The 25,447-nt window shown below is 42.2% G+C and overlaps 1 protein-coding gene across 11 annotated transcripts in view; it reads left to right on the top strand.

Annotated features, from left to right (window-relative positions):
- SPAG17 (sperm associated antigen 17) overlaps nucleotides 1-25,447 on the top strand; it is a 237,836-nt gene that overhangs the window by 197,921 nt on the left and 14,468 nt on the right. For 8 of the 11 annotated variants that reach the window (XM_027609149.2, XM_027609136.2, XM_035727150.1 and 5 more), the window contains 8 exons: nucleotides 976-1,075; nucleotides 2,018-2,120; nucleotides 4,402-4,530; nucleotides 11,656-11,792; nucleotides 13,014-13,198; nucleotides 15,111-15,171; nucleotides 17,864-18,008; nucleotides 20,821-20,965. In XM_027609149.2, the coding sequence (XP_027464950.2) occupies nucleotides 976-1,075; nucleotides 2,018-2,120; nucleotides 4,402-4,530; nucleotides 11,656-11,792; nucleotides 13,014-13,198; nucleotides 15,111-15,171; nucleotides 17,864-18,008; nucleotides 20,821-20,960 (1,000 nt within the window). In that variant the 3' untranslated portion in view covers nucleotides 20,961-20,965. Of the gene's footprint in view, nucleotides 1-975; nucleotides 1,076-2,017; nucleotides 2,121-4,401; nucleotides 4,531-4,986; nucleotides 5,042-6,413; nucleotides 6,547-11,655; nucleotides 11,793-13,013; nucleotides 13,199-15,110; nucleotides 15,172-17,863; nucleotides 18,009-20,820; nucleotides 20,966-25,447 lie in introns of those variants that run through there. The other 3 variants (XM_027609156.2, XM_027609175.2, XR_003522719.2) reach the window with 3 other exon arrangements.

The raw sequence follows: 25,447 nt of genomic DNA, 5'->3' as shown, positions 1-25,447 counted from the left end.
TAGTGTAAGATTAGATGTGTAAAGTACTTGGTAAAATTTCTGGCATGTGAACCTAAAAATGAGAACTATCTCGGATAAGATTAGGTTCAGCTACATTTAATAGACAACCCCCCTAGTCAATGCTTTTACAAGAAAGAAGTTTACCTTTCCTGATGTAAAAGAAGTCAGAAGTGGGCAGGCCATGGTAAGTAGCACCACAACATTGTCAGGAACTCAGATTTCTTTTTTTTATTTTTCATCAATCCTAGCACATGATTTCCATCTTCAGGTTTGCCTCATGGTTGCAAAATCACTGCTGCAGCTGCAGCCATTTCATCCATATTTCAGGAAGTAGGAAAAGAGATGAGACAAGGACAAAGGGAAAGCCTCTCTGCTGTGTCAGCCCTCTTTAAAGGCTATCTGGAGTCTTACCCAGTGGCTTCAGTTTCTTGTCATTGGCCTTCCCTGTATATAGGAAAGGCTGGGAAGCAAAGTTTTTAGCTGGTGTATCACCTCCCCAATATAGGGTTCTGATATTGGAAATACAACTAGCAGGGTTATCATGATTGCTTTTATTTTACTTTGTAATCACTGATCACACTAGTCATAAACCATTCCTTAGGTTTGGGTTTTAGCTTTTGTTACCTCTCCTCCTGAAATTGTAGAAATCAGTAGAATCAAACTGGTATTTAAACCTCAGAGAATTGAAAGACATGCGAAAAAGGTCAACCATGTGGATTTTAGTCTTTTGAGATCAACTGTAAAAACACACTACCACCTGGCATCATTATTTCCTATCTTAAAGGAAAGTCTGATTTCTGAAGTAGGAAATGTGACTGATTCTAGAAGGAGCAGAAAATGAACCGAAGCAAACTGACAAAAAAATTTTCTGATGAGTTAATTCTTACCAGTTTTAGTGTTGGTGATTCCATTTTCTGCAGGAATTAAAGCTAAAATTCTGTGTCTTCTTTTTATCATTATGGAAATATCAACCAGGAAGGAAATTGAAAACACACAAAACTACCTAATGGAAATTAGAAACAAAGTAGTATCACCCTACTTCAAATCTGAATTGAGCAAGTTCTGTCAGTCTCAGGTAATTGAATGTAATTAACAACAATTGAATAAGAGTCTTTACAAAAGTTGATGCAATGCATATGTCATTATGTAATCAACCTTTCCTGACGTTTCTTTCCTGCATCAGCCCAACTGACTTTACCTTTCATCAAATCCATGTCCTCACAAGGATATGAGAGGGAAAACTAATTTCAGGTCTTGCACCTAAGGAGAAGTTCGCTGCCAACGTATTACTTACCACTCCACCTCTCTGCCTTGCATTGTCACTATTAATTACCCTCTCCCATCTCTTTTAAGCCCTTTTTTGGGTCAAATTTTCCCTATTGTTATCCTCTTATAGATTCCATTTTGAAGTTTTTATTCCATTAAAATTTCTGCACCCGTCTGCTGCTGAAATAGCACTAAATGATTACAAGTTCTTGGAAGCCCATGGAGACAGAGCACCCCTCTTCTATGAAACCTTGACACTCTCAAACAAAGTGAATATTTTCATGTGTTTTGAGCTCCCTATATTGCTATGGATTCTCCAGATTCTATTATTAACCAAAAGCTGCCTGAGAAGTTATGACAGATTGACAAAATCTAGAACTGAGTTAAACAGTCTCTTGGAAAACTTTTATTTTTTTTTAATTTTATTTATTTATTTATTTGAGAGAGAGAGAATGAGAGAGAGAGAGCACATGAGAGGGGGAAGGGTCAGAGGAAGAAGCAGACTCCCCGCCGAGCAGGGAGCCCGATGCAGGACCCGATCCCGAGACTCCAGGATCATGACCCGAGCCGAAAGCAGTTGCCCAACCAACTGAGCCACCCAGGCGCCCGAAAACTTTTAGTTTGCAAACTTTCTTTTCAGAGCCTAAAAAAAATATTGCTTTCATCATTGCTTGTCAATTTAATGTGCTTGCGGCAATTGCCTTCCAGGCTTGCATAAGTCTAAAGTAAGTCTTTTGGCTTTTCCTTTCAGTTTAATTATCTGGACACTCTTTCTAAAAACTTGCCTCCTTTTCCAAAGAGAGAGGAAGATACAAACAAAGCAACTCCTCAGAATACATCCGATCTTCACCCAGGTAATGTGTTCATGGAGCTGATATTCCTGTTAATGTGCTTAAAAGAAGAATGCCCAACAGTAGCCTCTTAAAACATAGCCAATTCCTACCACCTTTTGTCCCAGTACTAGCTAATGGCATAACCTATTGTGACTTGTAGATTACAAATTTGGCTGAGTTATTTGAGGAAACCAAGATATAAATAAAATGTAGTTTTCATCCTGTATGCTTAAAATTTACCTAAAAACATTTAGAAGACCTGATTAATGTACAAACCAAGGGAGTAATGAAAGATTGGTGGAGAACAAGGCAAAAATACAGGCTCGAGTTATCACCTCACATAATACCTAATTATAAGGAGGAAAATGTGTCTTTACAATGGAGAGCTGTGGCATTTTCCAGCTTAACCAAGTGATCAAATTTCTACCAGTTGTGACAGCCTAGCATTAGGTGTTTTCTCATGTAATGCAATATGAAGTGCCTAGGACCTATGTAGAATTCTTGCCCCAAATCCTTAACCTGAATTTAACCAAGAGAAAACAATCAGACAAATCCAGAATGTAGATATTCTGTGAAATAACTGTCCTGAGCTCTTCAGAAAAGTCGATGGCATTAAAAGAAAAAAAAAATAGGATAATTGTTCTATATTAAAAGAGACTAGGGGCACCCGGCGGCTCAGTCGGTTAAGCGGCTGACTCTTGATTTTGGCTCAGGTCATGATCTCAGGGTTCAGTCGCCACATTGGGCTCCCCACTCAGCATGGAGTCGGCTTGAGGATTTCTCTCCCTCTCCCTCTGCGCCCCCCCTCAAATGGATAGATAAATCTTAAAAAAAAGAGAGAGAGAGAGGGACTTAAGAGGCATATAAACTACATGCTGTACATAAATTTGGATGCTGTATTGAGAAAATAAAGAGCTATAAAAGATATTTTGGAGCAACTACACAAGTTTGAATAGAGGACTATATAGTTGAGGGCATTGTGGAATATCTTTGAGTATTCTTGGGTGTGATGACGGTGTTATGGATATGTAGAACAATGTCTCCATTTCAAGAGATGCATGTTGGAGAATCTAGGGATGAAATGGAATTTAGTCCTTCTCTTTAATAAACTGGGTAGTTAAACTACCCAGATAGAGGAGTTTTCTAGTGCACCGTACAATACAGAGGCTCAACTGCCTGGAATGAGCACATCCAAAGAAAACATCTGATTACCACAGAGTTTGCAAAGAGTAAGGCTGGAACAATGACTTAGACACAAGATGGGAGAAATCAGAGATGAAGGCTGATGGTGCTGGTGCCCATCTGCTCCCAGGCAGACAACTCTAATCAGTGAAGCCTACTGTCCCCTTGAAAGGGGGCAATGCCACACGTTCCTCAACAATCCTCCAGGCAGCCACCAGCATTCAGCCAGGGTGGCCCACCTACAAGTTGAAATGTATTTGCATCCCCAGTCCTTGATAGATTTGTTTTTTAAGATTTATTTATTTGAGAGAGAGAGCAGGGGGAGGGGCAGAGGGAGAGAGAGAATCCTGAAGTAGACTCCTCTCTGATTCTGGACTCTGGGCTTGATCCCAGAACCCTGAGATGATGACCTGAGCCGAAATCAAGAAGGGGACATTCGGGGAGCCTGGGTGGCTCAGTGGTTAAGTGTCTGCCTCCGGCTCAGGTCATGATCCCAGGGTCTGGGGATGGAGCCCCACATTGGGCTCCCTGCTCCGCGGGAAGCCTGCTTCTTCCTCTTCCACTCCCCCTGCTTGTGTTCCCTCTCTTGCTATCTCTCTCTGTCAAATAAATAAATAAAATCTTTAGAAAAAAAAAAAGAGTGGGACATTCAACCAACTGAGCCACCCAGGGACCCATTGATAGATTTATTTTAAATTTGCTTCATGTTGTACTTAGATATAGTTTAATAAAGAGCTACATTGTCATAATAATGAATGGATTTAAGATTGGAAACTTTTTTTTAAAAATCACATCTCATTTACTCTTGCTACGTAAAAGTAAGCTAAATTACTTGGTCTCTGCTTCATAGCCCAACCAAGATAACTACTGCGTTATCTTATAGAACCAGCTAACTCCCGGGGAATGTGTTCTTTGCAGATACTGTCCTGTTCGTTAATGGCAGACATTGCATCATATAATGAAGAATCTCTCCCTCTGACTGGCCTTCTTCCATTTCATCTTTCTAAAGGCAGGGATGGGGGAGCATCTTGTTTATTGTAAAGAAGAATAAAAACATCAGTAGTCCCTGTACCATTGGCCAGACTATCACTTATTATAATATTTGTTTGGAATTTTCTAGATGGTCAGCCAGATTCAGAAGAGGAATCCCCACAATCCCCACTGGGTCTTCCAAAACTGAAGAATTTTGTGAATATCAAGGAGTATGCTGGCCAGAACCAAACTGAAAATTTAGAAAAACCTACTGAAGGTATGGTAGTCATTTGCTTTATCTTATTCTTTCTCAAAACTGAACATTATGTCTTTTGGGACTAGGGAAGATGGCACTGGGAGCTGAGTGTGTGGTTTGTGGTTATAGAAAAAATTCTAAAGGGTCACAGATCCTGAGCTAAAGAACTTTATAAGGCTTCTTAGCACATCAAAGTATCTCAAAAAATATTTTAAGAATGACTGCAAGTCCCAGATTGAAAGGAAAAGATGGGAAATATGTTTTTCTAGATTGTTATTGTATTCTATTTCTTTATCTTATATTATTATTTATTTTATTTTAATTAATTTATTGCCTTATTTGATTTTATCCCTCCCGGATCTGAGAGCTTGCCTTATTTACTAAAGATCAGGAACCTGGTAGCTTTTATGAAGCAGTCAGTAATTTGGTAGTTGGACTCAGATTTACCTACCATTTCAGTGCTTTCTTGATCTGCAGGTGCTAGAAGAGAAACACAGAGTCTCTGTCTTGTGCAGCACGTCATCTCATCGAGGTAGCAGAAATTAAAGTATGGAATAATACAAAGTAATTGTAGTACAGGGGAATCACATCACACTGATTTCACTGAAGTTAATTCAACTTTATGGTTAGTCAGAAAAAAGAAAAACAGAGTAATTTAAATTGTGTAGGTGGATTTGCACTTCTTGATGCCTGTGGACATGGTGCATAGTGGAAGTGAGCTGGGAGTCTGCCAGTAGGTCTTAATTACCTCTTACAGAGGGAACATCTGGCCACATTCTTGGGTAACTTAAGGGATTTCCCTTTTGCCTTCCTGATTTTAAAGTTATCTCTTGTATAATGTTTATTCATTTAGTGGATAATTTGCTCGATACCTGTTGTGCACCAGGCATGTTCTAGGCACAGAAATCCAAGAGTTAAGAGGCTAACGTCTTACAGATCTGTGCCTTCTATGGGCAGACTTAGACAATAAGTAAGTAAGCAAATGAAATAGATAAATTCAGACTGCTTAGCACAGAGTAAAACCATATATAATGTATAGAGAGTGTCTTGGGGAGAGGGACAGCATTTCATTAGGGGGTGAGAAGGCCCCTCTGGGAGAGGACATCTGAGCTTAGACAAAATGACAAGAAGGAGCCAGCCATGCTGGGTTCCCCACTGGGGGAGGGGAATGGTGCAAGTAGTGGGAACAGCAAGTATGAAGACCCTTAGGGGAGAAGAAGCAGAAAAATGGGCATAGAGCTAGAAGAAAATGAACAAAGGAAGAAGCAAAGGAAGGTGAGGTCAGAGGGAGGGGTAGAGATAAGACGGTGATACCGCATAAGGAGCTTTGGGTTTTAGACTAAGTGTAGTTTGTAGTCAAGCACTGCTGGAAGATTTTGAATAGGGTAGGTACATCACTAATTTCTATTTTTACAAGATCATCCCAGTAGCTGTGTGGATAATAGCTCATGGTGAGGAAAGGGGGAGCGGACAGGTAGAAACAGTGGTGGGGGAGGAAGCCACCGAGGCAGGACACGTGAGCCCCGGCCGAGACCTGACCAGGGCAGTGGAGGCAGAGAAGGTGGGAAGCAAATTAACTGGAACCGTATATTCTGGAGGTAGAGCCAACGGGACTTGCTGGTCCACTGGATGTGTGGCTGAGGAATGTTCCCAGGGTATGTACCGCGTGACCAGTCACCAGGCTGAGAATGTGTCATTGTAACAAGTTTCAGGTGATGCCAATGTTGCTGGTATAGGATCACACTTTGAGAACCATGGCCCTAAGGCAAACTGTAGAATGTAAAAATCAGGTGGAAGAGGGGCCACAAAAGGCTACTGAGAAGAAGCCAGTGAGGTAGGAGAAAAACAGGAGCATGAAAAGCAAAGGGCCCTGGGAGGCCCAGTGAGATGTGGAATACCCACAGGACTGGGTAAAATGGAGACGGCTGGTGATTTTGGCAAGAGCACTCTCAGGACATGGAGGAGCCTGAAGCCAACTGAAGTGGGCTGTGGGCTATGTATGGAAGAGCTGAAGAAGAACCGGCAGCAGGAATGCATAGCTTCCCCCAGGAGATTTGCTGAAAAGAAGAGAGAAATGGCATTGCAGCTGGCGGCAGATGCGTGACCAAGGGAGAGATGTAAAAAAATTAGATGTACGGGAGGATGTTGATTTGCAAGCAATAATCCAATAGCGAGAGAGAACTTACAACGCAGGAGGAGGAAGCCTACTTGTAGGAGAGCAAAGTTCTATAGAAGGTGAGAGGATATGACATTTGGGGCAATCCCTGAGTGGGATGACCTTGGATATAAGTAGGGCCACCTCATCCATAGTGACAGGAGAGAGGAGAAGGAATATGGGTACACTGGCAGGTGGGTTTGCATGTTTGGTATGCGGCAGATGAGTGAGTCTGATGGCAGAGGAGTGGGTATAACAATGGAATAGAAAGTCCATTCCAGAGAAACAGGGAAGCAAAGCAGGAAGGGGTGACAAATTGTTTCAGGTGACAGTGTCAGTTGATTAGAGGTGTCAGCGAGGTCAAATGTTGTGTGCTAGATACCATGGAGTAATGAGCTAGAAGATGAGGAGGTCTTTACCTAGAGAGGAAAGCAGGAACAGATTCTGAAAACGGTAACATTATTGGTGTGGGTGAAGTCGAGATTCTACCATGGGAGTTTCTGGGTGGAGAAGTGCAGGGTGCTGAGTGGGTTGTCCAGGTGATGTCACCGAGAGGTGAACTGGAAGTCCATCCAGGGTATCAAGATCTCCAGGGAATCCAGAGAACGATTGAGAGGTCAGCAGATGACAGGTACATGGGGACGGCATAGGGAATACAGTCTGATAGCATGAGCTTCTGAGAAACAGGAGTTTTTGAAGAAGGAGAAAAAGTCTTTGAAACGAGGACACCTATCGCACCCCTAGGCTCGGAGATTCTGAAATGAGAGAAAATAATGCAACTCGCTGAAAGTAGTAAATTACATTTTGATTTAAACAATACAGTTTAAGGAAGTTCAGAATAGGAAGAGAGTGGGGGAAAGCTCTCTGGGAGAGCTAGCCTAGAAGAGATTGGATTTCAGAGGTTTTAAGATTTAAGATTGGATCACTGAGAAAACCCTCATTTTACTTGAGGAAACTGAAGCCTAGAGGAAGTCAAGCAACATCTAAAATCATACAGCAAATCTGGGAGGGCAAGAAAATGAGGATTTGGACTCCTCAATTTCTATATTTTATTATGCTGCCCTCTGGATGTAGGAAGAAGGAAAGAATATTTTATACCAAAAAAAAAAAAAAAAAAAAAGCGGGGGGCAGGGGGGTAATGTGTTCCAAACCCTGAAGGTAGAAATGAACTGGAAACTAGCATAAATAGTTCAGTGGTTCTTGTTTGGTCATCAGTAGAGTCAGATAGAGGAGGACTGGATTTTGTAAAATAAAAATGTACTTGGCATTTGCTGCAATAAAATTGTATAAACCCCATAGCGGTTTAAAACAAGCATTTTAAGGGTTTGGAGTTTGGGGGTGGGTGTGGGACCCTCTGTTCCAGGCTTCAGGTCGGACACACTGGGGGCCCCACGAGGCCCCTGAGATCTGAGTGTGCACCTCCCGTCCCAAATCCACACTCGGTGACATCACACTGAGAGCTTGAGTCAGCCAGGCAAGCAATCAGCAAATACTGCAAATGTGCAAAGTGTCCAAACCAGAGCAGTTTTTCTCCAGAGAAGCAGTTGTTAAACTTTTACCAGCACTCCAACGGCTGCAGGTGAAATGTGGGGGTGTCCGAGCTCCCAAATGAAAGGAGCTGCCATCCCCCGGGACTAGCTGCTCCCAGGGCAGAGGGGCGAAGCTCAAGAGAGGTGAGTGGAAATGCGCACTGCCCCGCACAGCCTCTGCTTGGAGCTGGCCCCCTGCCCCTCACCCATACTCTCACTGGTCAGCTCAAGTCCTGTAGCGGAGCTCAATGTCAGCGGGGCAGAGAAATAGGCTCCACCTGCAGGGAAGACATGCTCAGAGAGGAAGCAAATAAAGCCATGCCCTGAGAGGAAGGGGAAAAAATTTTTGTGAATAGATACTATAGTCTGCCTCAGCGTAGAAATGGGGAGCCATGACAGCTTCTGATTCAGGGAGGGTCAGGCCCTGATGTCATATTCAGATGATACCACTAAAGGACCATCCCAATTCAAATATTAAAGTACCTCTGTATCAGCTGCTTCAATACCCTCTAGTACTCCTCTCCCCTCTTTCAATCCCTGCTGAAGCCCAGGGGCAGCTCAGTCAGTGGGGTGATCATGCATCTGTATTATGGGAGGCAGCATGGTACGGAGCAGAGCTAAGACTCCAGGCTCTACCTGGCTCCTTCGAGAAGAGATGTGTAACTTTGGGCACACTCTCTAACCCCTCTGTCTCTTCCCGTTTCCTCTTCTGTAAAGGGGGAAATGATGGTATATACATCACGGCATTGTCAGGATTAAATGAGTATCTGTAAGATGCTTTTTTAGAGTAGTGCCTGGCACGTGATAAATGCGGTATCAGTATTTACTATTAATAACAACAGTATGAGCGATTAATTAGAACCCATTAGACTGGTAAAATGCATTCACATAAAACAGTAATATGCATATGGTAAGGCATACAAACAAAAAGACACGTCAAGCCATTAGAGTGGTTGCATATGTCGGAAATGGTGACCAAAGAGAATAAAATACATTAAAAAACTGCTCACTGAGCTCCCTCACCAGAGATTTTGATTGTTTTGGTCTGCAATAGGGGTCATCTGGCAAGTGTCCTGGGAATCTCTATTTTTCTAGAAATAGCCCAGGAGCTTTATGATGCATGGATGAGTTTGGGATACACTGGGGTAGTTGTCTAGGAAAAACTCACTATTCATATAGAACGTTTCTGTGACCAGATGTGGGGGGGGGAGGGTTTCCCACACCAAGGAATTCCACGACACCAACTGGGTGTCCTACAATTTACTTCAATTTTGACACTAACCACAGTTAGTGCAGACCTTCCAGGTTAAGGGCTCAGTCCCATAAGTCTGTCCCCCAACTTCAGATGCCAGTCACAAGTCCAGGCTATCACCTGTGCTTCTGACCAGACAGCTATAAATTGGAGTTCCCAGGACCCCCTTCTAGGGTTTTACAATTTGGTAGAACTCATATATTATTATATAAGGGATGTGATAAAGGGCACAGATGAAGAGCCAGATGAAGAGGTACATAGGGTGAGGTCTGGAAGGGTCCAGCACACAAGCTTCTCTCCCTGTGGAGTTGGGGTGCAAACCCTCAAGGCACATGGATGTGTTCACCAACCCAGAAGCTCTCTGAACCCCGCACTGTGGGGATTTTTATGGCGGATTCACCACACAGGCATGATCAATCACTAACTCAATCTCCATCTCCTCTCTCCTTCCCAGAGGATGAAGGTGGGACTGGCAGTTCCAAGCTTCTAATCATGGTTTGGTCTTCCTGGTAAATAGCCCCATCTTGAAACCATCCAGGAGCCCACCAAAAGTAGCCTCATCAGATCAAAAGACACTGCGATCACCCAGGAAAGTCCAACACATTTAAGAGCTCCGTGTCAGGAACCTGGGTCAAAGACCAAATATTAGAACAAAAGATGTTCCTAGCACTCTTATCATCTAGGAAATTCCCAGGGTTTTAGGAGTTCCGTGCTAGGAACCAGGGGTGGAAACCAGTATATAGGTTTTCTGTTATCTCACCCTAGTAGGAGCACATTCCTGGTGGAGCCTGACTCACGTAGGCACACATTCCAGCCCTGCCACTTCTTTTAGTTTCTTGGACAAGTTCTTTAACTTCAGTTTCCTTGTTTGTTAAAAAAAAAAAAAGAAAGAAAGAAAAGAAAAAGAGAGATACTATTATTTGTTTGGACGCTTTGATTTGTAACTGAGTGAACTCAAACTCAAACTCACTGAACAGAAAAGTGGGGGGACATTTCTTGGGGCTCAAAAGCAAACCACAGAGTAGTGGATATGGTGCCAGCCCAGGGATGACTGGATCCAGGTGCTCTGGCTTTTCTGGGGTGTCTTTTTGTCTGATTGCCCCTCTCTCTGGGTTTCCCCCCCTCCCGCCTCCATCTTGCCCCGACCCTACTTGTCCCTGTTCAGTTTGTCCTCTCCTGGAAAGAACAGACTATGTCCATGTGGCAAGGCCATGACAATAGAGGTCCAAGATTTTGATTCTTCCAGATCCATAACTCAGTAGGCAAGTTGGGATTATCCCCATTGCCTTCTGTGGGAATATCCTGGTGAAGGGCCTGCATTGGCTGTACATGAGTCCTGTGCCATCTTGAAGGCTGGGGCCAGAGATGTGGTGGCACCAGAAGTATGTGTGGTAGGAGTTGGGGGTAGAGGTGGGCAATGGCGAGAGTGTTGAATGTACAATAATTATAATTACCATCGCCCTCACCTCGTAGGATTTTATGAGGATTAAGATGCTGTATGTAAAAACATGTGCGGTGCTTGCCTGCAGTTGGTGGACACTAGAATATTTGTTTCCTTGCCTTCCCTCTCTTGATGATTTGAATGTGTGAAAAGATATTTAAATATGATGATTTAAAATACTATTTTTGTTTCAACCTCCTGGATATTTGGAGAAATGCATACAGCTGCAGCTATGTAAATTACCTACTTTTGCTCACTCCTTTGCCAAGTTCAGTGATCTGAGGATTTAACTCCCTGGCTTAATTTATCTGTAATTACTAAGCCACTTTTTAGAAGTATAAATGTAGGAGTTGAACCAAAAAAACTTATGATTTCTCTCCCATTGTTTTTAAGAGATCTTTCAGAGTCAGTGTTATTGGGTTGTACCTTGTTGATTTAATGGAAAGAACCCTGGGGAGATCTGGTCACTCAGCTTCTCAGAATTTGACTTTTCTCTATTTAAAAAGATGATGCTAATAAGCGTCTGCCCTGCCCATCTCACAGGGGTGTTGTGAGAATTGATGTTAGGTAAAATCTCTTTGTAAAATGTAAAGATGCAACACTAGAATTGATTAAAAAAAAAAAAAAAACCTTTATTCCTTTGAATAAGTTCTTTAAAAAGAAAAGGAGAAACATTTCCCAAGTTGGTTTATGTTCTCATAAACTCTGGTAGGACCTCAGATGTCTTTGAATAAAATGTCCATGTGGCGTAATTTAAACTTTCTAACAGACCCAGAATCCTGTGCGCCTGTGAAAATTCCAACCCAGTCACTGCTGCAGGATGTTGCAGGACAAGCAAGGAAAGAGAAAGTGAGGTTGCCGCACTACTTGCTGAGTTCCAAGCCCAAGTCTCAACCTCTCACCAAGGTAAACCAGATATGGGAACCAAGTTCCCAGAGCCAGCCGGCATTTTATGTAATCCTGACTCGTTGAAGTTGCTGATTTCCAGCAGTTGGGTAACTGCTATTCACTGTACATGCGAGATCACCTCCCCATGAAGGCATTCAGGTCACACAGAGATGAGTTAAGGCTGAGCCAGCTCTTAAGCCATTGGTAGCTTGAAATCAGCCTGCTGGGGGTTCTTGCACCATGGAAATCAGCAAATGCTACTGATCAATTGTTCTTTGCAAAGAGCCTGGTTACCAGCACACTACTGGGCTTAAGGGGATCATTGGCCACCCTTCTCATGACTCTTAGGGTCAAATCCAAATGACAACATCACGACAAGCCTTGTTTGCTTCTCTACCCTCATTATACCCCATACTCACTTCAGCCATTGTGGGTTTCTCTTAGTTCTCCAAAGCACCAAGCTCCTTCCTTCTTCAGGGCCTCTAAGATTAAGATTCCCTCGCCTCTATGCTGGGAATCCTGCCTTGAGCCAACCAATCCAGTTTTGAGAGTCAGCCTCCGAGGCTTGCATGGCACTCCGTGTTCATGGCCACCACAGAACTTATTGCAATGTCCGTAACTGACAATGTGATAGGAGTACCTGGGGATCTTGTTAGCATGCAGATTCTGAGTGACTGGGGCCTGAGAGCCTGCAGGTCCAACAAGCTCCCAGGTGAGCTCTGTGCTGCTGATCTGGGGAATAACAAGGGCATAGGGCAGCGGTTCACAAAGTGATTTCCCGACCAGCAGCATTAGAAGTGCCTGGAAACTTATTACAAATGCAAATTCATGGGCCCCAACCCAGATTTACTGATTGAAAAACTCTGGGGGTGGAGTCAGCAATTTGGGTCTTAACCAGCCTCCCAGGTGATTCTGATGGAAGCTGAAGTTTGATAATCACTGGCGCCAAGAGCATAAAGTTTAGAATCGGACAAACTCAAGTTTGAAACTTTACTCCACCACTTACCAGTTGAGCAAATGATGTCTTTCAAATTCTCTGAAACTGGGCTTCTCTATCCTTACAGCAAAACCTAAAATACCTCCCTACAGAGCTCTTGTAAGGATTACATAAGACTGTTAAAGCTCATTTCCTCCCACGGCAAAGCAGTTATTTTCCTCTGGCATTTGAGCCCTTTTCTTATCTTGGGAACACAACGTAGAAATCGATTTTTATTTGATTACTGTTTCCTTAATGCAAAGGTGCGAGACTTGGTTGGAGGAAGAGTGAAAACATCCTCTGTTGCGTCCGCTGCCATTAACAATGTGAATTCATCCCCTTTTGGATTCCACCTTCTCCCACCCTCAGTGAAGTTTGGAGTGCTTAAAGAGGGACACACCTATGCCACCACCGTAAAGCTCAAGAACGTGGGAGTGGACTTCTGCAGGTGAGGCCAAGGCACCAAAAGTCTGCTCAGGTCCCCTTCTCCTAGGCTGGGATTTGTCTTCAGCTGCCTCCATCAGTGAATGTTTATTTGAACTGAACTCTAATTATATCTTGACTCCTGAATCTTCACATCATTCATTCATCATTTACTCATTCATTCATTCATTCTTCATCAGCTCAGTGTTTATCAAGCCTCAACTATGTGGTGGGCACTTCTTGGCCCTCCCATTAATCATTATTCATACTTTGGCAGAAGCAACTCAGGACTGATCTACAGTAGCAAAGAGTGAGGGGGGAGTTGTGCAAGTGTTACGGGAACTAATGCACAAAACCTGAAAGTCTATTTCTCAAATCCACCACCAACTGTAATACCGGCTGACATCTGTTTGCCCTCTCTGATCCAAAAGTGATTTTCATTACCTTATTTCTGCATAATTGGGGCAAAAAGGGGAAAAAAAATCACCTGAGTCATTAGGGCCCTTTTGCCTCTGAAGATCTGACTTGACCATAACTGACAACCTGTCCTCCCAGTTGAAAATACTCTGTATCTGGCATTCAGTGACAAGAAAAAGAGTCCTTCGTTTCCAGATCAATAGAATTGTGGAACTTGTAGAGACAGACCTTAGAGACTATTACAAAGGATCAGAGTAACATGTTTTAAGGTCTTGTAGGCTAGAGCAAGGCTGGATCTCAGGTCTTCTGTGGACCTCTTTGTGGCACAGAGCTTGATCAGCAAAGCTGTGGTCACTGCTTCCTATGGGAGTTCAGTCCTTCCCATTGGGTCAATATATTCTATGTCTATACAGGACAACTCCCAATTACAAAAGCTCCCCTATTCTATTTTGCATTAAACTTGGGTGTAATGTGGGTTCCCCCCACCTAAAAAGTGGAATAAATGTTTATTTCAATTGCAGAGTTATGCTCAGTGTAAGTGGCAAGTCCTTCCAGTTTATGATTCTGGGCTCAAGACTAGAAATCAGATGGAACAAAGCTACAGAGGCATCCAGTTGAAAAGATCCACATCCCATTTTAGTTGAGGCAAATACCCAGCTTCAGGAATTATGTTTGGTTCCTCAGACAAAACCAGGCCACCAGATCAGACATTATTGGCTTTTTAGGTTGCTGCCAACAGAGTGGGTGGGGAAAAATAGAGAATCAACTTCAAACTAATAAAACTCATCCGCGCAGATCCTGTCTACTCAGTATAGAATTTTAGCTTTCGAGATTTCACTCCTCGGCTTGTTAAATTCAGCCGCTACAGCACACACAGCAGAGTTGCTGGTAGAAGGAGCAGGATTGAGGTCAACGTGGAGGTAGGCTTTCCCTGGCATTTTAATTTACTCCAGGTCTTTAACCTTCAGGCAGAACCCACAAACCACAGGAAGGGAAAGAGATCAATAAGGCCCCACGTGTGAGCACGGGGCTTTTCGAGTTCTCCAACATTCTCTGAGCCTTTTCTGTTTCTCTTCTGTCCAAACATGCAAGCGCCATACCACGACAGAGCAAGCCTGGCTCCCATGCTCCAGAGCTTTCCAAAAGAGCCTTTATTCTTCAGCTTAATGAGCTGGCAGTCAGCCTCAGTGTTCATGCTGGTGGCCACGCTGCAACACACACAGAAGCCAAACATTCATGACAGTCTGCCCGAGCCAGAGCAGCTCAGCAGCATCCAATAACCAAGGGTTGAAACTGGGGTTGGAGTCTGTTTGACGCTGATGAAAACTGTTGTTGGAAAGGCAGTTGTGAAATGGGCCCCAGATTCTTCTCCCAAGTGATGATTAGGTTGTTCTCCTAATGGTATGGACCCCCTGCTCCTTTGTAGCAAATATTAACACCTTCCTGATTTTATAACATCCCGGTTTATTCATTGCTTATTCCTTATGGCATGCATTTATTCCCATCTTTTTGCCTGGTAGGTTTAGAGTGAAGCAGCCCCCACCCAGCACAGGACTGAAAGTGACTTACAAACCCGGGCCTGTAAGTCCTATGCGCTGTTGTGTGTGTCCGTGTGTGTGCGCATGTGAATGTGTGTGTGTTTCCAGGGAAGTGGGCTTTTTAAGTCATTCTACGCATTCAGTTTAAATCATGTGTAAATCTAACTTTTCTAGTATCATAAGCAAAAGATGCCTGGTATGGGTACGCCGTGTGGCTTGACATTGTGTATTGCATGTAATAGCTGTGAGACAGATCCTTTGCATAAATAGTTAAACTTCCAGCTATGGAAACTTTTCTGAAGTTCACTCATTTGTCCCAATACTACAGTTATGCACAGTTGCATGAAAAATACCTTTTTAAGAATTAAATATGATTTGACATGCACTTGGAAAGCTGATTACCTAAAAGTATCCTGTAATAAATTCTTCTGCAAAATGAAAACAATCTCTTGGAAAAATAAATATTCTATTTTTTGTATTTTATATAAATTTGGTTTGTTATTTTGCTATTTGCCAGAGAATATTATTTAATGACATTCTGAGAAATAGTAGTATATTAAAGTCATCAGCTGCCTCATTTCTCCAAAGAGCTCTGAAAATACCAATTTTAAAATGTCAACCTATTCTAATTTCATTTGCTACATTCCCCAAAATGGGGTGTTTAATAAAAAAATCTGTGTATTGCCACTTGCTTAAAATTATAATTTCAGAAATGTAGTATCAAGGAAACAAAAGTTTACAAATATATAAATAGACAAAATATATAAAATAACATATAAAACATAATAAAATCACACTTGTAAATCTTAACATCTATTTCTTGGTCAGTGCATCATCTTAACATTCCTTCCATTTCATTCAACAAACTTTGAATACCACGGATAGGAACAGGGGACGGGGGGGGTTAAAAAATGGGTAGACATATATAAGTTGCTCCCAGAGCTGCACACATAGTGGGGACTTGTGATGTATGACTAAGTGACAGAATGAAGTGAGGACATCTGGTAGACACATGCTTGTTCATCACAGACAGGAACACACAGTCTCATGGGAATACCAAGCAAGGGCATCCACTTCCATAACCAGCACGTGGTGTTCACTGAGTCCCAAGACCTTAAAACATCCACAATTGTATGTTGACCCAGAAAGGTCCATTTGATAGGGTGCAGAATCAGTTGGCCTCTTGTTATGACTGTGCCACCAGCAGCTCAGTGATGTTGTTGGTTAATTAACCCTCTGCACCTTGCTTTCCTCATCTGCAAAAGAAGTTGCTTGGACCCGATAATTTCTTAGTCCGTTTCCAGCCCTTATATCTTATGGTCTATAGAACAGTAGTTTGCGGGCTGCAGTGCCAAACAGAAATATACTTTGGGGTGAGATCCACCGATTCATGAGTACCTCTCTGTCACATTTCATCATGGTACTGTGTCAAGATTCCAGAAACTTCGCAACATAAAGCAAAAGCAAAAATCAAAGCGAGCTCTTCTTCCATTGTTCTGAGAAGTTAGCAAACTTTTTTCATTTAAAGTGGGGGCAATGCCAAAAGTCAAAAATGACTGTTGGATCAACCTTTGTAGGTACTAAAAACCCAGTGTGTATCTTTGAAGCTCACTCTCTATGTTAGGGTTTTTTGTTTTGTTTTGTTTTGTTATTACTTTTTTTCTTTTTGACAGTTTTGGCTCTGCAAAAATATAATCTACAGACTTCTTCATATGTAAGTCTAACCACTATTCAGCTTGCTTAGTTGCCAAACTGAATGAATATGCCCAGAGTCCGGGTAGACCTGAGTGGTTGGCAGGATGCCAGCTGCCTCGGGCAGAGTGACATCATCCCAGCCCTGCCCTCATTGTTGGGCTCCAGGGCAAAGGGCCTGGTCCTGAGAGGAGGAGCGTTAGATACCCTCCAGTAAGCCGACCTTCACAAGCACATTGTTGAAGAAGTTGAAACATTTTTCAGTTCTATTATTTTTATAGAATATACTGAAGAAAAAAAAACATATTTGCATCCAATTGCTTTCCATGTGGTGGTTTCTGATGTATTTTTTCCAGATAATTGTTCTCAAGTCTGCTTTTTAACCTACCTCCTGGAGAGGCAGCTTAGGAACACAAACAGCTCTTTCTTTCCTGGCCAGTGTTCTCTTCAAGGAACAAGGCAAGAAGCCCATTCCTTGCTGTGTTTCTTCTTCATTAGATATCGGGTTTCTTCTTTGTCGGTCCAGACCTCTTCCACGTAGCTTTCAGACCTAAGCAGTTTGGCACTTAAACTCATTCTGTCTCCCTCTGCTGGCTTTGTCACATCAGAGGTCCTCCATTAGGAACACTATAAAGCAAGGGGCAGGGCAGGGAAGTTGGGGGCTCAGGTACTCTCTTGGTTTAAATTTACCTTTATCTGCAAGGATGCCCATAGAAACTCACTGCTGACATCCAAGAAATAGCACAACTATGGGCATTGTAAAAGTTTGCCTGCAGTTCACCACCAGTACACTGACATTTTCTTCCTAAATAGTATCTGGTTTTCTCCTTCAACAGTTTGTCCTGGGTCCCATTTGCTCAATGGAACTCTACCTAACTAATCTACACAGTAACCCTTCCAGATGCCATAACAGCACTCATTCATGAGTGCCAAACATATAGATGAGAAAATAAGATTAGAGAGTGTAACTAGCCCAAATTCAGGTTACAACCAAGATTTGAACTCAGATATATCTGATTCTAAAGCCACCTTGTGTCCTATAGGTGGCAGCTGGTTTGCAGACTGAACTGAAGGTGGAGTTATTTGCCATGGCCATTGGAGAGGATGGTGCCAAGGGATCAACACACATCTTGCACAATATTGAGATTATGACTGAGCATGACGTCCTGTTCTTACCAGTGGAAGCAAATATCCTTTAAAGCTCAATTTAAGTGGTCATAAATGGAGCAAAAATTACATTTGAACAAGGGGAAAACAGAAGTCAAAATGCTATTCCCTAACCCCCTCACACACGTACTCCATAGCTTCATTAATTTTTTTAAGACCATAGAATTTAATTTCTTAGGAGGAGGCTGTGCCTTCATTCATCTTTGGAAGCATCCAGCAAGATGCCTGTTACACAGTACATGCACAGTAGTAACTGTGAGTTGAACAAATGCCAATGTTAATGGCTGTCTATGGGGTATCAGACAATCAGAATGGTTTTGAAAATCAAGTCTTTGTCATCAAAACAAACTTGTAATCTTGTTAGGGAGTAGGAGATACCTTCTTATGAAAAAGGATAAATGGATATTCACAGGATTACACACACACACCTTCATATTGGTGTCTCTTGAACGTGGATACCATACAGAGATCTAGTAAACTATTATATGCAAGGTATTATGTTTTCATATGTAAAAATGACAATTGGACACTTTCTTAAAAGACTTAAGTAATCTAGAAGTAGAAATAAACTCTTCCCACCTTATTCCTACATTATTTTGTACTCCAGTGACATGAAGCATATAGTACTTCATGTTGTAGTTATTCATCTATTTGGTATTTGAGCTGGGTCTTATAAATGCAAAAACTTTTGATGAAAGGAGACTTAAAATAGAAAGAATGAACAAATCCACAGCAATAAGAGAGCTCCAGGTGTCGGGAAGGGTAAGGAGTTCAATTTGTTGAGAACTTAGGGAGTATTAGGAAACACAGTGGGAAGTTGGTTGGAATCAAGTTGTGGAAGACTTTGAATCCTTGCTTAAACTTCATTATAAAGCAAGAGTGAATCACTGAAGATTTCTGATCCCGTGGATGATATAATCAGCATATTTTTATAAAAGTGAATCCAGTGTTACTGTGCTGGATATGCTGAAGAAGAGCAACTGGATGCAAATAGAAGCAAAGAGCCAGGGCGCCTGGGTGGCTCAGTCGTTAAGCGTCTGCCTTCAGCTCAGGTCATGACCCCAGGGTCCTGGGATCGAGTCCCACATCAGGCTCCCTGCTCCGCGGGAAGCCTGCTTCTCCCTCTCCCACTCCCCCTGCTTGTGTTCCCGCTCTCGCTGTCTCTGTTGAAAAATAAATAATAAAATCTTAAAAAAAAAAAAAAAAGAAGAAGCAAAGAGCCACTGGAAGGCCACTTCAGTAAGCCAAGTGTAAGGACAGGAACTATCATGTGGCAAAAGTGGAAGAGAGACATGGATGGAAAGACATTTGGCAGGGGGATGGGGGTGTGCTGTAAAATCTGAGGTGGAACCCATTGATAGAAGGAAGTAGGAGGACATAAGAGTTCAACTCCAAGGTTTCGGGCTCAAGTAATGAATCTTGGATATGCGGGACTGGATCTCAATTGAGGAGTTAGAGCTGGAGATGTAATCATTTTAAGCATCATCTACACAGAGGTGATGATTGAAGGTATGGGAAAGCAGCAGAGATTTGGGGTCTATTCGGGGAGTAGGAGGAAGAAGAGGAACCGGTGGAGACAGGGCAAGCAATTAGAAAGCCAGGAAATATCTCAGAAGCCATAGAAAGAGTTTCAACGAAAACATGGACATAGTTGACAGATGCTATAGAGATGTCAAGGAAAATTCAGATTTAAGTAGACTGCTAGATTTGGCTGAAGGGAATGGACCAGAAGAGAAACGTTAAAAAATATGAATGAGAGGAAGTAATTGAAGCAGCAATATCCAAAGGAGAGCAAGAGAATAATCAAGAACAGAGCCGAAGGGTTGGTCTTGGCGAGGGAGTGGGCAAAGATGGCTAAGGATCCAGATATTCTGAGGTGAAGGGGAAATTTAGGGGAACTTTGTCAAATGACCTTGATTTCAGTAGAAATGGAGCTGGCTCAATTCATTTGTCCACTTATTTCAAAGATAAGTGTCTCTAATGTGCTAGGAACTGTTCTAAGCAAAGTGAACAAAAGACAAAAATCCCTGCCTTCATGTAGCTTACATTCCAGTGGGAGGAGCCTGTGCAAAAAATAAGTAAAATATGGACTATAATGGTGCTAATAGTACAATGGAGAAAAATGAAAAGTAGGAAAGGGGGTACAGGGAGTGTTGAGGATTCCAACTTGAAATGGGGTGCTCAGAAAGACCTCACTGGGGATGTGATGGCAGCGTTCTTCTGTAGTGATAGAAGGAACCTGACCAAAGAACCAGTTTTTTTCCCCTAGGAATTAAGTTTTCATATCCTCTTCACACAGGTTATTGGTACTGATCCAGAGTACCTGATCCCTGCTGCCGGTCACAGCAATTAAGTCATTTTGCATTTATGCCTAATAAAGTGTCTATTTCCGTGCTCATAGATTAAAAGCCACCTATCAGTTAGGCACAGATAGAGGGGGAAGAGAGTTTTATTAGATCTTTTATCTACTTCTAAAATCAATAGTGAGAATTCATAGCCCATATCCCAAGATCTATCCCTTCCCCCCAAAAAAAGCATGACATCTGGATGTTGATGTGATTTGGGACCTGGTTATGGTGACTGATGGCTCCTATAGGAAGACTGGCCATGGTCCGCAGAGAAGCATACACCGAGTGAACAGGAGAAATCCAGGAAGTCAATATCCATCCTTCATTCCATTAAGCCTGAGTCTGTAGAATTCACATTGCATAGAAAAGTACCCAAAATGGAGCTGATGATGCTAGAGAAGAGGTTCTGATTCTACAATGTTATCTGAGTTTGTATATACAAATCATTTGATCATGAAAGTCATATGCCTTAACAAGTATTTTACCAGTTTTAACAAGTAGCAATTATGATAACAGACCAAAAGATTTTCCTCAGGGAAAAGAAAATCCCATGGTCCACAGGACTTCTACGATTTCTTCCTCTACACTTGGAATCTTCATGTCCCGTAAAATTTCTCAACGTTAGGTCCAGTAAGTAACAAATGGGAACTTGATCGTTAACCATTCAAATGTGAGGCCTTAGACCTCCTGTTTGCTCCTCTCTCCTTACAGCCAGAAACCGATAAGCCACTTAAGCTGGTGGGATGGGAATACTTGTTTTAAATAACTATAATGGCTACTCCCTTTTATACATGATCATATCTAATCCTCATACTACTGATAAGATAGATACTATCTTTCCCACTTAATAAGGAAAGTGAAGTTCAGAGAATCTTAAGTAGATGATGTAAAAATCTAACCTACTTCAATGTGATTCTGAAGTTCGTTCCTTTAAGCACCGTTTTCAATGTGAAGCTGACCTTCCAAAAAGCAGGAGCAGCAACACCAGGATGTCCTTCTGGACTTGAAAATTTACAATTAAGCCCACGGTTGTCAAACATTTTGGACACGAGATTCTTTATATATTCTTAAAAATTATTAAGGATTCCGAAGAGCTTTCATTCATGTGGGTCATATCTATCACATTTACCAAACAAATGAAAACTGGGAACAATTTTCAATGTAAAAACCATAATAAAGCCAATATATTAACATAGATATTTTTTAATGAAAAATAACTATTTTCCAAAACAAAAATTGATTATTCATGGGACATTGTTTACATTTTCACAAATTTCTTCAATGTCTGGCTTAATAGAGCACAGTTGGATTCTCCCGCCTGCTCTATATTCAGTCTGTCACGATATCAGACATCACACAGCCTCTGGAAAACTCTACTGTATGCTCATGAGAGAAAAAGCAAAATAGCGTCTTGGATGCTGCTCTAACAAACCTGTATTCATTTCTTAGGGCTGGCCATGACAAAGTAGCACAAACCAGGTGGCTTAAAACAACAGATATTCTCTTGTAGTTCAGGAGGCCGGAGGACCAAAATCAAGGTGTCGGCGGTGGGGTGGGGGTCCCTTCTGGAGACTGAGGAAGAATTTGTTCCATGCCTCTCTCCTAACGTCTGGTGGTTGCCAGCAATTCTTGGGTGTTCCTTGGCTTATTATTGCATCACTTTAATCTCTGCCTCTGTCTCAAATGGCATTCTTCCCTGTGTATATATTTCTGTCTCTCTCCTTGTAAGAATGCCACTCATTAGCTTTAGGGGCTACCCTAATCCTGAATGTCATCTTCACAGTTTCTGGTAGACATGAATTTTGTGGAGACAAACCCAGTGTAAGCTGCTTCTGGCCCAATGTTCACATCCATCCCACGAGCAAGATATAGTCAACCCATCCCAACATTCCCCAAATTCTTCACCCATTCCAGCATTAACTTCAAACCTAAATTCTCATCAAAAAAGCATCAACTCACATCTCATCCCTTGAAATCAAGTATGGGTAAGATGCTGGTACCACCTACCTTGGTCTCCCTTCCACTGGTGGATGTGCGAACACGATGGTGGAGAAAGGATAGGACAGACATCCCCAAAAGGAAGAAAGTGGAAGGGAGAGAGTCACTGGGCTAAAGCAAGTGTGCGACACAGCGAGGCAAATTTCATGAAGTTTCAAGGCCTTAGAATAATCATTTGTGGCTTGATCTGCCCTCTGGGCCCATAGAGGCTTCACCAGCCCCAACTCTAGACCTTCAGAGGCCCTGTTGTCCCCACCCTCTTCGTCCTCAGCCTGGAACAAAATCTTAAAAAAAAAGCCCATTTCCTGCTTTTAGAATCCCAGAAGTCTGGCAGTCTTCCTTCATCTTGTCCCATCTCTGTCCCTGTCAGGCCAAACCAGCAGCATTTCTGCTGATTTAACATTCTCAAAAACCTGCCAGTCTTCATGGATGTCAAGATCCACATCATTAGACATGAGGCTTCTCCAGAGATCCTTCCTGGATAACTGGACCTCTATTCTTGGCTTCTGCTGAGATGCCTGATTGTTTCCTTGGTCATACAGCTAATCTCTCCAGCACACACCTGTGGTGACCATTCCAGAGTACCCCTTAGCGTTGTTTTACAGTATGGATAGAATGTGAATTTTCGAACTCATCATGTTTTGGTTCCTTTTTGCTAACCACTTCCTTCCTCAAATTATTTCTTTTCCCTTGCATTTTATGATAAGCAGCAAGAACCCAGGCCACATCTTCCATATTTTGCTTGGAAACCTCAGCTAAATATTCAATGTCATTGTTTACAAGTTCTACTTTAAACCCCAAAGCAGAACACAATTCAGCCAAGGTTTCTGCCACCTTATAACTTTTCCTCCTGTGTCCAACAACATGTTCATTTCTGCCTGCGATCGCACCAGAAGCACCATTAATGTTCGTACTTCTATCAACATTTCGTTCATGATGATGTAGAAATTCTTCGAGATGACAGAAGCTTTCTCTACTTTCCCCATCGCTTCCTTCTGAGCCCTCACCAAAATTGTTTTTAAGTCCTTATTTCTACCAAAGATCATTTCAAGATAACCTACACTTTTTATTGCACTGCTCAAAATTCTCCCAGCCTTTACCCGTTACCCAATTCCAAAGCCATTTCCACATTTTTAGGCATTTGTTCCAGTAGCACCCCACTTCCTGGTATCACTATTAGTTTCCTGAGGCCTCCATAACAAATTACCACAAACTGGGTGGTTTAAGACAAGTTAGTTATTTTCTTGCAGTTCAGGAAGCCAAAGGTCTGAAACCAAGGTGTTCGAGGGCTGGTTCCTTCTGGAGGCTGAAGAATTTGTTCCTGCCTCTCTCCTACCTTCTTGAGGTAGCCAGAGTCCTTGGTGTGCCTTAACTAATAGCTACATCACGCCAATTCCAGTCTCTGCCTCTGTGGTCACGGGGCCTCTTTCCCCATGTCTCTTCACGTTGCTTTCTTATATGGCCACAGTCACTGGATTTAGGGTCCACTCCAATCTAGCATGACCTCATCTTAACAAATTATGTTTATAAAGACCCTATTTCCAAATAAGGTCATGTTCACAGGCTCTGAGTAGACGTGAATTTTTGGAGACCATTCTTCAAACTACAACAGATTTTAATATTGTTTTTAGAATATTTTTGACCTTGCCAAGTCCTTGAAAGGGTCTTACAGACCCCCAGGGGTCTTAAAATATACTTTGGGAACCACTGAAATCATGATTTATGTCAGTTCTACTTTATGATTTTCAGAAGTTACTCTAAACTGAGAAGTGGTGAAATCTGCATCACTAGCTAGACAACTCTTAAAAACTACAAAAAAGCTTTCGAATAGATACATAATTCCTGTTGGCACCAATCTATCATAAGTAACTTTGTGAATCTACCTAATAGAAGAAATGTCTAAAGTGATGTTGTCTTTATGCCTCTGTTCATATTATTCTGTCATATATCTCATATAATGAGATTGAAAGATGCCTACTGTACGTATTCTTTTATTTTAAAGACAAAACATCTAGTGTAAACATTCTCTTATTAAAATCACCCAGAGCTAACAGATAATATTTTGGTATAATTCTTTCCCATCCCTTCTATGTGTGTGCGTACTGGAATCATTCTGTAGTTTTAGATCTTGTGTAGCTCACACAGTAACAGTAGTACCGTATCTTGTATTTGACGCAGTAAGCACTTCACAATAACTTTATGAAGGTAGACACTATTGTGCCTAATTTATAGATGAGATATCTGAAACATCACCATATTAGCTAATTCACTCTATAGAAGCTCTATTAGTTATCTATTGCTACACACAAATTACCCCAAAACTTTGTGGCTTAAAGCAACAGTCACTTAAGATCTCATAGCTTCCATGGTTCCAGAATCTAGACAGAGCGCAGTTGGATACTCTGGCTTAACTAGGAATGAATGTGCTTTCGGCCCACTCAGGCGGTTGTTGGCAGGATGAAGTTCCTTTGCCACGTGGGCCTCTCCTTAGGGAATCTCAGAGCAGGGCAGCTTGGTTTATCAGAACAAGAAGAGCCTGAGAGTGTGAGCAAGGCAGAATGCAGTGTTTTATAGCCCACTCTTGGAACAGACATCCTATTACATTTGCTGTATTCTGTTCTTCAGAAGCCAGTCACTAGGCCCTGCCCACACTCACAGGGAAGGAATTATACAAGGGCAACTTGAACTTGATCTAACAAGGGTTGGGGCCAGTGACTGTTGGACCATGTGTGCTCAGTCCTAAAATCACATGAGAGCTGCTTGGAGCCCACAACATTTCAGAAATAGTGATAGGACTTAGAATATAAGGTGATGTTACTAAGAACCTCAGTCTCATCTCAAAACTTAGGATGTTAAATTGTGAGGAAAGGGGGCAGATTGTGGAGAGTGTATGTAGGCCAGGTGGCTTCTTCCTGAGTTCATGGCTGGCCTGGAAAGGCTACACTGAGCAGGCTCATCAATTGTGCTGATAAGAAGGGGAACCCTAGAAACAGTTTTGGGCCCAATGACAGACCCCACTGCCTCCTTGGTCATTCTCCTATGTCACCTCCCAGATTTAGAGATTTCTTTGGGGGAGCTATGACTTAGGACACTTGAACTGAGAAACAATTTAAT

This window comes from Zalophus californianus, chromosome 4, assembly GCF_009762305.2.
Source record: "Zalophus californianus isolate mZalCal1 chromosome 4, mZalCal1.pri.v2, whole genome shotgun sequence".
In the NCBI taxonomy this organism is placed as follows: Eukaryota; Metazoa; Chordata; class Mammalia; order Carnivora; family Otariidae; genus Zalophus; species Zalophus californianus.
Note: the sequence above shows the minus strand (reverse complement) of the source record. Positions and strands in the feature narration are given on the sequence as shown.